We start from the raw sequence: 14632 nt of genomic DNA on the forward strand, positions 1-14632 counted from the left end.
TTTAGTCATATTGGCCATGTCTGCCTCTTTCTCTGACCGTCTGGATTTCATTTAGTCTATTTTGCATTTTTTTTGTCCTTTTGTCATTTAATGTCTCTGGGGTGTCCTTTTTTATTTGAAGAATAAGACCAGGCGCATCAAGCTTCCTCGGGCCCCCAGACCTGCATCCAGCCTCCACAAGTAATATTTGTCTCAAATATCAAAGATAAGATGATTCTAATTGCAGACAAAGGGAGACCTCTTTCTGCTATGCATACAAATTTATCCCTCTGCCTCAGATATTGATCTCTTATTAGCCAGACAATTAGAAAAATTATAGTATTTTCAAGGTGGATTATACAAAAACAAACCAGAGTAGACTGTGAGACGGCAGGAATTACAATTCCTGGATTAACGGCATACCAACAAAACAAATTAATCCTATTAAAATGTTATTTATTCATTTTTTAACTTAATAGTGTCCAGTATACCCAGGCTTGCACACATGGTGTTTGAAACCAAACGAGGAACCGTTCGTGAAGATATGTGTATTTCAGGATGCAATTATGACATGGTTACAAAAGCAGGCTGACTGTTTTGAGCTTCATCCCACCATCAGGTGACCATCAGAGTCGCCCAGTGTTGACAGAGTCATACAACAAGTTGTGAGCATGTCAAAACTTCATATTTGTTATGTTTTACCAATATAGTCTGACCCTCTTCATGATAAGGAATCTATATCTAATATAGAGCCCTTGGAATGTTATTTAGGAGGCCATTTAGTTATAAACATATAACTAACACATGTCATATATCAACGCTTAGTGATGCTGTTTTGTTTACATGTTCAAAATTAACACAGCACTTACTTATTTGTTTTGTTTTGAAAATGTATAGTAGACTTATACCTGTATTGAATTGGACATGGTGATTTCTTTTTGATGCACACTGCCCTCTAATGGTCATGATGTGTCTGCCTGTTTCACAAAACTGGGAAGTTTGATCACTTGCTGAAGTATTATTACACAGTAACTGTATGGTACCAAAAGATATTCTTGATTTGTTTTTATATTATACTACAGAATATTCATATTCATACATTGTGAAATGGGATCTTTTCAACTACAATTATCCCAGTTCCCATTGATGTGAAATCATCTTCATCTGATCGAAGCAAGCTGATATCAATTCATTAGAATATAAACAAATATTTATGCAACCATCAAATATTTAATAATACTCCATAAGTACAAAGCAAATACTCAGTTATAGTCTGCAGTTCTAGTAACTACGGTTCTTATTTTGTTGTCTTGGGTGATGAAGCAATTGTAATATCTTTTTCGTCACGCATTTATTTTTTTGTTTGGTATTTCAGAGTTTCAGAGATTCACAGTCAAGCTGCATTAGGTTTGATTTCTTTTTCAGATTCTTGCAAAACAAACATTGGGACGTGTAGTGAAAGTAAAAAAAAAAAAACACTTCACAAAATACATTTTTAAAAAGCTGGAAAGAAAAATTGAAAAAAATATATATATGACTCAAAAACAAGCTATAACTACACAGGGAGAACATTCAATTTTCACACAAATGCCCCCAGTCCCAGAATTGAACTAATATAGTCTCAGTGTGAGGGGAGAGTGCGAATCACTACACAACCAAGTGGCCCATGACAGAAAAGAAAATATATTTTCGTTATTTAACTTGGTTAGAATAAAAATAATGTATGTGTTATTTGATTTATTTGTTTACAATAGATTTCTATGCATCCAACAATCTTCTACAGCACTTAATCCAATTTAGAGTTAAAAGTGTTCGTGTGGTAGCCCTGTTAATATTGTCCTCTAATAAAACTGCTGATTTTCTTTACCACTGCTGATTTATACATTTATAAAACTCAAAATCTTCATAGTGTGTTATTTTTGTCTAGTTTGAAATTAAAATAAAGTTTTTATGGCTTTAAAAAAAAAAGTATTTTCTTGTGTGACGTCATCTTTCGGCGACAGAAGGAGGGTGGTTTGAATCTAGAGAAACGATTTGTGTTGATATCTTTAAAATGATCCAGATTACCCGTTTAAGCAGGATCATTTGCACACCGTTAATGTGATAGCTTGTCTTCAGCTTTACTGAGGTAAATATCTTTGCTTTTGATGTTTGAACTTATTTTACCGACGCTAATTGGACTTGCTACACTCGTTAGCCTGTTAGCTGCTGGTCCTGTCCGTCAACTGTCTTCACTTCAATCCTCCCAGCTTACTGCACCACCAGTGTAAGACTTAAGGAGGATGGCGAGCGTGCACGAAAGTCTGTATTTCAACCCCATGATGACGAACGGAGTGGTCCATGCCAACGTGTTTGGCATCAAAGACTGGGTGACTCCGTACAAGATCTCCGTGCTGGCGCTGCTGTACGAAATGACCGCGTCCAAGATCACCCTGTCGGAGAGGAGGAGGCTGAACAAGCTCATCCTGCCCCTGCAGCAGGTCAGATCCGCCACCGCAGTTCTCACGGCGTTGATCCCTGGCTGAGTTGCATGTTGCTTGACCGTGTTGCTTTGTGGGTCGCCAGGGTCCAGACCTGAGCCTCGGCCAGTTCCTCGAGACCGTGGAGGAGTGTTCGCCTCAGACTGCGTATGCTGTCAAGATCAGGTCAGCATCTCCCCCGTGCAGAAGCTGCTCACTGCACTAGATCGAATTTGCAAGTTGATGGACTCAGTTTGATTCTAATTGTATGGCATATATTTCAACATAACCATGGCATCTTACTTTACTTTGAATTGTAGAGGAAAAACACTGTTTTACCACGAGGAGACCTCCAGTGAATCCAGACTCTGAGTTTGGAAGCTTTTTGCGTGCACAATCCAGCAGCTATTGCATAGTGAAGAACTGGCTCGGACACAGAGAGACACACATCCACCTTCTGCACCCCTTATGTCCAGATCAGGGTCACGGAGGGCTGGAGCCAGACCAGAACACACCCTGGACAGGCCGCCAGTCCAGCACAGGACAAATATAGAGCGATTGACTGACGCACACATGCATTCATGACGAGACAGAATCCAGGGTCACCAATTAACCTCACAAGCATGTTTTTGGACTGTGGGAGGAAACTGGAGTATCTGGTGGACACACACACACACACACACACACACACACACACCAGCCAGTATTTGAAGCCAGACCAGCGCTACCTTGTGCCACCTTGCTGCTGAGGAACAAATAAGTAGACCTTAAACAAGCTAATCGATGGGGTCAGAGACCACAAATTGGCCGACTTTCTTGCTCCAACAGAGAACAGAGTGCTCACCACTTCAATAATATTTAAATAACACTTATTTATTCTTAAATTGATTTATTTCTCATGTGTTATAGCTGTTCTCTTATACGCGCTTACTTGAAGTCGTTGCATACATATATCTTGACTATTGCAGATCTTAAACTATGTGTCTGGATTCTTCCTTGAAGTCATGATTGATCCTTCAAATGGACTTAAATGCCAGGTTATTTTGATTTGTACTGCGATGCACCAAGACGAGTGTATATCCTCAGTCTGAGCCTGGCAGAAGCTTTCAAGATATCACTTATTGATCACTGCACAGACCTTTTAAAAAAAAAAAAAAATAATAAATTTAAACAAATAATGGATACATGCCTACTTCTTGAAATTGACATAATCAATCATGAGAAGAAGTGAGCCGATTCAGCAAAGGAACACACTGGCATATTATTCACTTAAAAAGGAATGTAATCCCAAAAGCAAACACGCAGGCCTGCACTGCTCAAAGTCACAAATTTCATCTTGGATTTGATGGAAAGCATCAGTTAAAAGAATTACCTTTTTTTTTTTTTTCCTCCCTTTATTATTATTTCACTCCGGTTCCATCACTATCATGTTGAAAGTATATTCAAAATGGAGTAGCACTTTGTCAAAGGACTGTGTTCCAGATACACTCTCACAGTTTAGTAATGAAACGATATGTAATAAAAAAAATTTTTTAAATGGACTAAACTTCAATAAGTCTTTACTTTTATGATTTTAATTGACGACGTCCAGATCACCTTGTTCCAGAATGTCTAATGTGTTTATTAAGTTAAATAGCTCAGTGACAAGTGTTCGTATCTCGCAGTCTTGACTGAGGTTTCCTCGACGAACGCGTTTAAAAATTGCAACGCTTACCTGCATTCTAGCTGACTGGACAAACGTCGCTGTGTGTGACTGGTGTTCCTGTTCTCTATTACTTCTCAGGCTGCATGAAATGGCAGATGGAGAGCTGAAGGACATGGAGTTCTTCTTTTCCACTCTTCCCACTCAATTTACTGCTTTTGATTCCGAGGCTTATAAAACCAGCGTTGTGGGTGAGTTGGGGCTCATGAGGTGTCAGTCCACTTGCTCATCATGAAACGTGTGGGCTCCGGTTGGTAAGCTCTTACTTTGAGACGTGTTTTTTTCCCTTCCTGACAGGACTTTTTATTCGACACATGCTGCTGGCCTACAACAAGCTGTCCTTCAGTCAGGTGTACAAGCTGTACAAGTCCCTGCAGCAGTACTACCACAGTTACTATGCCAAGCTGACGGACGAGCCGGCGAGTTTGCCGGCGCTGGCCGCGGACGACTCGGACATGGACCTCACCAGCACCGAGGATACTGAAGGACACACGGTGGACAAGGAGGAGCTGGACGCCACGCTGCATGAGTCAGACCTACGGTCCGTGATTCTCTCCCCAGACAGCCTCCAAAATGATGTGAAACATGTAATCAGATTCTCAATGTTGTTGTTGTTGGGTTTTTTTTTATAGGGCTGACAATGCTCCAAGCAGAGGCCCCCTCTCGCAAAAGCAAGCAGAGTATTTTCTTGCAAGGCAGGTGGGTGTTGAGATGGAAGGTAATGTTATTGTTTAGGTCAACCCGTGTTCAAACCAACAGTAAATGGTTAAATTAGATTTTGCAGGCCCTTCTGGCAGCAAGCAAGACAAATATGACCAAAAAGTGGCTGCCTTCAGCGCCACCCTCTCTGCAAGGTTGGATTGACATTATTCTTGGAATGTTCAAAAATGGAGAAGTTAACCTACATAATGCAAACAAGAAAAAAAACTAATGTTATTGTATTTGGAATAAATGGATCAAGTATATTACCCCAACGAGAACGGATTTTCTATGACTTCTCTGAATTGTTTAAAAGGTAAAAGTAAGTAGTTCAGGGTGTCAGATTTTCTCTGTCCCTGTAATTCTCTGACAGCTTTTGTGGTTTTTGTGTATACGCAAAACAACTTTGTGTAAACAGAGGGTTGGTGAATGCTGAGCTGAAGTGAGTTAAAAATGCACGGGGGGAAAAAAAGAAGAGGAAATAATCTTACATTTGTATTTCTACATGTACAATTACAATTCCAAATGTTAAAACTAATAAATTAGATTTTGCAATCTCTTTGTACAGGCATATCTTCTTAAAAACGATGAAAACAAAGCCCTGAAGCCTGCTGCCCTGCAGGAGGAGCTCAACAACATGCTGAAGTTCAACCCAGACTTTGCCGAAGCGGTGAGGCCCTTCGTCCCAACATGTATCAGCGAGTTCCCAAAAGTATTGTGGAGTGGGTGTCTGTCATCTTCATCCCCTCTCGTCTTCTCTTCTTCCGCAGCATTATCTGAACTACCTGAACAGCATGAGAGTCCAGGACATCTTCCTCTCCACCCACAGTCTCCTGCATTACTTCGACCGCCTCATCTTGTCCGGTAATGAGGGCAAAAGCAACGGGGACGAGGGGTACGGTCGCAGCCTCCGCTACGCCGCTTTGAACTTGGCGAGCCTTCACTGTCGCTTCGGCCATTAGTGAGTACAGGAGTTGGTGAAGTCGGAGTGGGAGGGGGCCGTCAAGGCGTGACTACATGTGTTTTTCTCCTACTTGTTGTCATTGAAGCCACCAGGCTGAACTGGCTCTGCATGAGGCCATCCGGATTGCCCAGGAGTCTAATGATCACGTTTGCTTGCAGCACTGCTTGGTAAAACCAAACAATCCCGACAGTTCTTACTTTCGCGTCACTTCAGCGGTGGCGCCAGGGTGCATTAATAATTATGTCTAACACAAGTGTCCTCTGTCAGAGTTGGCTCTACACGCTGGAACAGATGAAGGGATCTGACAGCACGGTGCTAACCGAGGATTCTGTGAAAATGGCTGCTCATTTCTGCCTGCCAGTGAGTGCGTCCAGAGCCCTTATGCAAGACTGTCCGCGCCGAAGTGGCTTTGGCTGTTCATTAGTGTTTTAATTGCTTTGGCTCAATTTTAATTTGTACAGAGCGCCACGCACAAAACGAAAACATCGCTTATTCATGGGAATCACAAGATTATGCGCTTGAATTATTGGGGGGATTTAAATGGTTGTTCATCAAATAAGGCTGCAGACTAGGGTTTTGAGCATTTTCCTTTAAAGCGGCAAGTACTGATCATTTCTTATTCTGTATCTCATGTTCTGCAATATTGGCATCAATAATCATATTTGGAAGAAACTCCACAGGATCTAAGTAGCCCAATAAGCTTGATTAAGAGGAAAGGCACAATTATTTAAAAATAGCAACCAGTGTGAATGAGAATCAATCTAGAAACAGACACGGTATGAAGAGTATCGATGCTCTGATCGATCTACACATCAGTTCTATGATGTAACGTTTCCTGTCTGAAGACTTTCTGTGAAAACTGAGCCGAGGCTTTTGCTTAATTTAGAGTCAAACATGTTCTTCAAGTACGTGTGCAACAGGTGCTACTGTTATTTAACAGGTTTACTGCCACACAATATTTGTCCTGGTATGGGGTGGGTCTCCCCTAGGGGGCGCCAGAGAGCTTCAGCAGGAAAAGTCCTGTATACTTTTGGTATACGTAATCTGACCCAAATTGTTCTCCTCAAAGGCATCATTCACAAACAGAAGATTATATTATTCCAGATTAATATCTTTGCTTTGACACTTTATATACTAAATGCTTCATCTATTCGCAATTTACTAATACATAAAGAATCCGGTGTGATATTTACTGTTGTCCTGCGTGGCCCAATCTGACCTGTTGATGTTCGACGCTGATCGATTCTCTCTGCTGCAGTACCTGGCGTCTCTGGGCATTCAGTCGTTGGTCCAGCAGGGGGCGACACAGGGCAAGACGGCACACAAGCTGATGGATGCCCTGAAGGACACGGACATCCTGCACTGGAAGCACAGCCTGTCGGAGCTGATCGAGATCAGCCTGGCTCAGACCACGTCCATATGGAGGATGTACGGAAAGAGGTGTGGCCTGTTTCTCCTGCACACCGCAACACGCCACCGCCACGTCTGTTCACTGGACACGAGCGCCACGCTAGCCACTTTTGACGAAGTCTTTGAAGATGTTGAAAGAACATGCCACTAACAAACCCCGAAACATTTTCTTCCGCAAGTCATTAATTTCCCCCCCCTGTGTGTGTGGTGCAGCACCATGGCTCTGCAGCAGGCCCAGCTGCTGCTCAACATGAGCAGTCTGGAGCCGGTCAACTTCGGCGTCCAGCAGAACAACACGGAGGCCTTCGCCGTGGTGCTCTGCCACCTGGCCGAGCTGCACGCCGAGCAGGTAGCACTTCTGATTTGATCTCGCCTCCCCGCCGCCATCCCTCCCGCTGCTGCATATCTATTAGTCAGTCGCTGCGACGGCTTATTGCTTTCCCGAATTTGCCCGATAGTGATAAACATTGATTCGGTCTGGGTATTTGGGTTTTTTTTTTTTTCCAGCTCCTGCACGTGACTCACTGTCTCGTGTATGTCTGTTTGTGTTGTGTTGCAGGGCCTGTACAGTGCCGTTACAGCCATCATTCAGCATCTAAAGGAACAGTTCCCACATCACACTCAGCATGCCAAGGTGCCCCCCCCCCGTTCACCCACGCTGTGTTTTTCCAGTGGTGCCTTCTTGTATAAAGGCAGAGAGCAGAAACAAGTGGCGCATGGTCGTCCAACACATTACAGTCCAATAAATTATAAGAAGAGACTCCCTGTTGCTTCATGTCATCGGCTATTTATCAAAAAGTGTCGCTTCCAGGGAAAAATAGGTAGCAGCTTTATTAATATAATTTTTTTTTAAATGCAGTTGAAGCATTCATTGTTATGTTTACACTATGAGGTCAGGCTGCATGTTGGACACTGATGTCACACCATCATTTACTTTGTGCTTCAGGTTTCAGGCTGATGAATCTGGTCAAAACTTATAATAACCCACAACTTATTGCCACATTTGCTGCTTAAGTGAAAGCAGCGGTGACTGTCGAACAGTTGTGATAAGATTTTCTCATTTCCTGTCTGGTTGGAAATGTGTTCAGGCTGTAAGGATTAAATCATTTTCTGCTTGGTTTTCTCTCGATTGGAATTGTTTATAGTGAAACTGATTAAGTTTATGCATTTAGCACATTTCAGTGAGCAGTTTAAAGGGAAAAACCTTAAACCATCCAAACAAATTTGAATCTGTAAGGCAAAGTTGAAATGGCTGAACTACTGAATATAACTTTCAGAACTGTTTTTTAAATTAAGAAAACTTCGAGACATGTAGACTTTCACTGTAGCTTTTGTTTGGTGTTAAAGCTGAAATACACAACCAGATAATTTGCAAAATAATGCAATTTCCTTTTGTTTTGGTTTTGGGTTTTTTCCTTCCAAAATCTTCGATCCAGCTGTGGATGCTGTGTGACCTGAAAATCCAGTTTGAGAAACACATGAACGAGGGGAATTACAACTTGGCGGAGCCGCTGGTCACGGCCATCTCTGCTCTGAACAAAACAGAAGGTCTTTACAGGTAACGTCACAACACCAACCTCCGCCTCTGGATCTCCGTCTGTATGTGTTTTTTTTTTTTTTTTTTGTTCTGCGCAACCAACTCTGAGTTCCACTTCCAGGAAAGCTCAAGTTCTGAAGGCTCTTAATTGCAGCACAGAAGCTTATTCCATCCTGCAGGAGCTGCAGACTCACTGTGAGAAGACGAAATGTACAGAGATGGTCATCAGGTAGGACACTTTGCTTATTTTTGGATGGGTTTTCTGAGGTCATTGTACTGCAAGGAACACACACACATACACACACACACACAGTGAATCTATTCTAACTCGTCTTTCTGAAGCAAAGTTTCCTTTAATATTCCAGTTGTTTTCTGGTGTTTTTGCTGTTACTAGATAGTGTAACTTGGATGCATCCTCCCCACAAATCCAAATATCACACACATAAAAGTCACAATATTACTTCTATGAGATTGAATGAATTGAATTCCCCCAAAAAATATATAAAAAGTTTTAAGTGCACTGGAAGAATCGTCTGCTTGGCAGTCTGGCTGCTCTTCTTCCAGTCAATGGCCTCCAGAACTCAATTATCAAATTGATCAACAAAAACTTGTGAGAAAAGATACAACCGAATGCTTTTGTTGTATACAACGAGATGGAGCACGGACAATACCATGCAGGAACCTAAACAACAGTAAATGTACATATAGCTATGGCACTGTTGAAGATTAGATACCGTGAGATCGAATAGAAATACTTTATTAATCCCAGAGGGAACTTCTTGAACTCTGCATTGTTGATTGTGAATTACTTCATAGAGGAGTATTGAGTGGTCATGGCTCTGTCAAAGAAACAATTTGATGCACCTGCAGAGTCTGCCAGATAATAATTGTAAACCAGCGTGTGAGTTATCCTTGATGCTTTCACAATTCCACTTTCTTCCAAATGACTAATTATTATGCATGAATCTTAGAAAAACATGAAATGGTTCTTTGAAACATTGAGACAAGCGCTAATTGCTTTTTATTTGATAATAAGAAACGTCATAATGTTCTCAGGCACATTGAACTACCGTAGTTCAAATGTCCCTTTTCAAACAGATCCGTGATCGAATCTGGGAAGGAATGTAGGTAATTCTTTGCAAGTATTACATTATGAAATAGTGACAGTTATACACAATTATGTGTAAGAAATGTATTTAAGTATGATTTCAATTGTTTTTCTTTACCCCACAAACATTGAAATTGTTTTGTTTTTTGGGGGGCATTTTATTGCTTTTCAACTGGCTTCAGTTCCTATAAATGATATCTTCAAAAAAAAAAAAGCCACAGTGATCTCACTTGTAGGACTCATTGTGATAGCCTTACAAATTAAAATTTTCCTTAATCTAACGGTCAATAGTCTTAATTTGGCCTGCGTTTTTTTTTTTTTTAATAATTATTATTGTGCCCTGCCACACTGATAAGAGAAGAAGAAAATAAACTTGTCCGTCTTAAACTCACCACAAATGAAAGCCTTGGAGTTTCTTAATTTACCTTTATTATCGATTCTGAAGACGTCATACAACATCCGTGCAGAATTGATCGGTTCAATTTGTATCCATAGGTAAATTTGCTTTGCAGCAAAATAAAGAATGCAGCCGTACGTATTGACTCTGTATTCCAGCGTAGCAACAAAGACATAAAAGAGCTCACCGGCCTGATCGGATTGAGCCGGTTGAAGCTAATGAAGAGCAACAACAGCCAGAAATAATGAATTCATGACCAGTGGGTAAGAAAGGATAACGAGATTCTGCTCGTGTACCTAATGAAGTGATCGGCGAGTCTCTATAGATGCCTGCACGCTGTCAAAGATGACGTCAAATATTGATTTGTTTATGTGTGTATGCGTGCGTGCTTCCTGTGGGGATGGGCCCGAGCCACGCTTCAACTCTCGTCCACATCACCGCCCTCTCACGTCTCGCGCAGGGTGATGCTGTCCACCGCCCAGCTCCACTGGGAGTCGTCTGGCTTCTCCACTGCTCTTCCTCTGCTCCTGCAGGCCTTGGCTCTCGCCAGGCAGCACCACCTGCAGTCCCTGGCCTCAGAAACCATCCTTCACCTGGCCTTCACTCAGGTGGGTGGAGACGCCGTCACCGCTGCTCCCGGTGATGCAGAGCGGAGCTCATTTGAATGCAGCATCGAACACATTGCGCACGCAGTTTAACCGCCGGCCTTTTGTTCCCCTCCTCGTCCCCCCCCCCCCCCCCCCCCCCCCCCCCCCCACAGCTGATGCTGGGGGTTCCTGAGCAGGCCCTCAACGTGCTGCACGAAGCCATCGAGCCCATTCTGGCCCACGGCTCGGTCATGGACAAGGGCCGAGCCATGCTGCTGGCCGCCCGCTGTCAGATGGCGGTGGCTGGGTTCAGGCCAAATCAACAAGGGCAAGCAGGTAACGGCTCCACCCCCCCCCCCCCCCCTACTCCGAACGCCGATCCTCCTCTCATGCTTATTGTGTCCCGGCAGATTCGCGTCTGGTGGTCTTGGCCGTGGACTCGCTAAACGAGGCCGCGGCCTATTTCTCCAAGCTGAGCTGTAAGGAGCGGCTGCGGGACGTCCACTACCTGCAGGCTCAGCTGCACCACTCACTCGGACAAACGTTGCAGCGCAACAAAAGTGCAATGCTCTTCCGCCTGCTGGACCAGGAGCTGCAGTCGCCGCCGGTCTCCATGCGACTCTAAATCCTCCCTCTTTACCAACGATCTGGAGGGAAAAAAACCCCAAATCATCTCCTTTGAACTGCTGAGATAAGTCTCTAAGTCTCGCCAGCAGATGGTGTCCTGCTTCTGTCACCAGTCAAGTATTTTCTATATCAGTCAGTTGAGCTCCAGGTGCTGGTGCAGCGCCTTCAGCTCAGGAAAATGGATAAAAACATTACGAATAAAGATTGTCCAGTAAGTCGTGACTGTATCTATTACTTCCCATCATGATTCAATTTACAGACGTTGATGACTTCCACATGATGTGACCCTCAGATTCCACCCCAGACGCGGCTTAACGTTGCCCGAGCGGCATCAGGCACGCTCTGGCTCATGGGCCAGTTTGGGTTTACCAGGAACTGTCGCCGTTGTTCTGATCTACCTGCCACTTGCTGATGAATGAGGGTAATATCAGAGTTAGCTGCAAGATGAATGTGTTTCAGTGGCCTGGGTGATTCATATTCTGCTGGAGGAATACTGATGAAGCTGGATTCCAGAGGAGCAATATCGTGATCACGTATTAACCCCGTGATGGCTCAACCCCGGCTCTATCTGTATTCCGCCGCAATTTGCAAGATCTCTTTGGGGTGTTAAATTTACATTAGCTTTTTCCCCCCCGAAACAGTTTTTTTCATCACTTACTGCAGCCTGGGAGCCTGGAGGGGGGAGGGCGACAGGAAACCTCTCCCTCATTTCCCTTCTGCCCCGGCCCCTGAAAGTTCCTGTTGAATTAGCTTGAGTGTCATGTTTGGCTTTATGTTCCTCCGTGGATAAACACGTTGCGTCGGTGCGTCATGAACGCCGCCTTGTTTTTTAAGTAAACGTCGCACACAGTGCGCCTTGGCAGCGGTAAGTGTGAGTGTTTACATGTTTGGGTGTGATTCCAGCCGACACTGGGTGGAGTGTGTAGGAAGGTTTACATGAGTAAAGCCAGTGTGTTCACATCAGGCAGACATAAACTGGTTCACAGGTAATAGTAGAATGATTAGTTTAAGCACATTGGAACTACTTCAAATGATTGTGTTAATGACTTTATTTTGAAGTGAAAATGTTTTAGGTGTGACTTGATGCAGTCAGACAAACATAGCTTTGAGTAGACATCAGTCACGACGGATTTTAATACCACAGATCAACCTTGTGGAAGTTTAGAACATGTTGTACTTTGTGGGATGAAATTCAATTAACTAGTTTTTATAACCACAAGTTTTGGATGACAAAAATCTTTGATTTCCATCTACAGACAAAACAATAAATTCAGCTTTTAAAAGGATGCAGGTGGATACGTTTACTACATTTTGATCAGTCAAATATTAAAGGAGAAACTGGGAGCAGAGTTTCTACAGGGTCCCGTTTACTTTCCTCCCTGAACACAAGCGTACGTCCCAAACTGCTCAAACAATGAGTTGATGTAAGGGATTAGTTTTAGTCTCTAAACAAAATTAATCAAGAACAAATGTTGTGCCTGGTGAATCATTTAAGTCTTTAATCAAACAAGATACCGACACTCTGCTGCGATGGCTGCTTTTTCCTTCATTTGCAGCCGATCCCGGGGCGAAGCTTTATAGAGGGCTCCTTTTGGTTCCTTTGTTTTAGGCGTTACTACTTGGATTAGAATTTGATTTATGTGTAGTCATAAAATAGCAATAGCCCTCTAAGTAATTCTCAAGAGGAATTTACACACGCCTAAATATGAAGCTAAATGTCTATTTGTAAGACTAAAGGTGGAGCTTCTTCGGGTCAACAATGTTTTTATGAGAGATTCACACAGCGAATAGACTCAATAATGCTGAAACTAGTTTGGGATTCAAATGTCTTCCTCAAATATACTTCAAGTCATACTTGTTTTTAATTCCTTTTTTTTTTGTATTCTCTGTCCTTATACTCTGATTTCACTTGTAACCACCCCTGCCAACATTAAGCCTGTTGACTGATTAATTGATCCTGCTGTTGGACTTTAATTTGAACTTTTGTCTCCACAAAGCCCCGTGTGACTCGCTGCTGTTGAGTCGTCATGAAGTAAACACATGATCTGGAAATAACCATCAGTCTCAACTGATGATTCAGCAAACAAATGGTCCAAATAAAGTGAAACTTTAACTCTCAAACTCTCACTGTTCTAGTCAAAGTAACAGACAGAAGAACCTAAACTAACATGAGGTTCGACACATCTGCTTTAAACTAACGCATTTAGTGTACAAATGAGCAATGTTTAAAGATTGATATTAACTTCTTGTGCTTTTAGTCTCAGAACATGGCTATCAGTGGATTTACAGGACCTTTGTCATGCAGGCTGGCAGGAGCTGCGTCTTCCTCCATCTGTCGTAAGAACAAGTGTCCCACACCAGACTTACTGAGCTCTCGGAGGCCGAGACGGTTGTCCAGCATGGCAGATTGCAAACAGTCATGTGTTGAACCTTTTCAGCTCTGAAAGCAGGAAGATTTATGAAATATGTGGCAACAGAAGTGTTTTTGTCTTGTTCTATAGATCATTTCAAAGAACCTGGATTTGGGCTTTGTTCCCTGGACACACTGAGGGGGAAGAACCTTCTAATCATCGCCTGCACTCAAGTATGAAACACGGTGAAGCAGCCAGCCGACACTGATAAACACTTAAAACGAGTTAATCTCGTTAAGTTGTTCACAGGAGAAATTTCTCAGTATCATATTCTAATGAGACCTATTAGAAGGGGCGGTGGCGCAGACATTGGTGAAGTGAGCTTGTAACCAAAAGGTCAAATCCGGGACAAGAGATGTGGCGGTGAAAATCGGCGCTTCATCGGCCCACTGCTCTGAGCCCCTGACGAGGGAAACACCGCAATGTCCTCTGTTCCTCTGGACAACTGTGTACATGTGAGGAATTAAGGATTTTCCTCCTTATCTTTCTTGTGACTGGAAGGTGAGGGTTTGAATCCCACCGAGGGGTACACTAGGAACATTCTAACTTATGCCAACCAACAACATACAATCAGAGTGGCTTTCCTGAGATGAAGTGGCCAAAAAAAACAAAAGAAAAGATGGTGGGAAGTGGCTCGGCAACCCAGTGAACTGATGAATCTACTTGTATTGGGGGAAAAACATCTTCTAGGTCCATTCCTTTATGTTCAAGAAAAATAAATGCTCAGTTTTCCTCCACATAGATCATTATCT

At 42.8% G+C, this 14632-nt stretch overlaps 1 protein-coding gene across 1 annotated transcript; it reads left to right on the top strand.

Moving 5' to 3' along the window:
• Positions 1–1981: 1981 nt before the first annotated feature.
• Positions 1982–11615, top strand: anapc5 (anaphase promoting complex subunit 5). Its single transcript, XM_080499520.1, has 18 exons — positions 1982–2107; positions 2229–2459; positions 2545–2624; positions 4222–4331; positions 4438–4681; positions 4773–4839; positions 5408–5509; positions 5610–5800; positions 5889–5970; positions 6071–6163; positions 7062–7243; positions 7427–7562; positions 7773–7847; positions 8650–8771; positions 8872–8979; positions 10716–10863; positions 11016–11178; positions 11253–11615. The coding sequence occupies exons 2-18, from the start codon at positions 2262–2264 to the stop codon at positions 11465–11467; spliced, it is 2316 nt and encodes a 771-aa protein (XP_080355646.1). The 5' UTR covers positions 1982–2107; positions 2229–2261; the 3' UTR covers positions 11468–11615.
• Positions 11616–14632: the final 3017 nt, after the last annotated feature.

This window comes from Blennius ocellaris (genome assembly GCF_963422515.1).
Source record: "Blennius ocellaris genome assembly, chromosome: 7".
NCBI lineage: Eukaryota > Metazoa > Chordata > Actinopteri > Blenniiformes > Blenniidae > Blennius > Blennius ocellaris.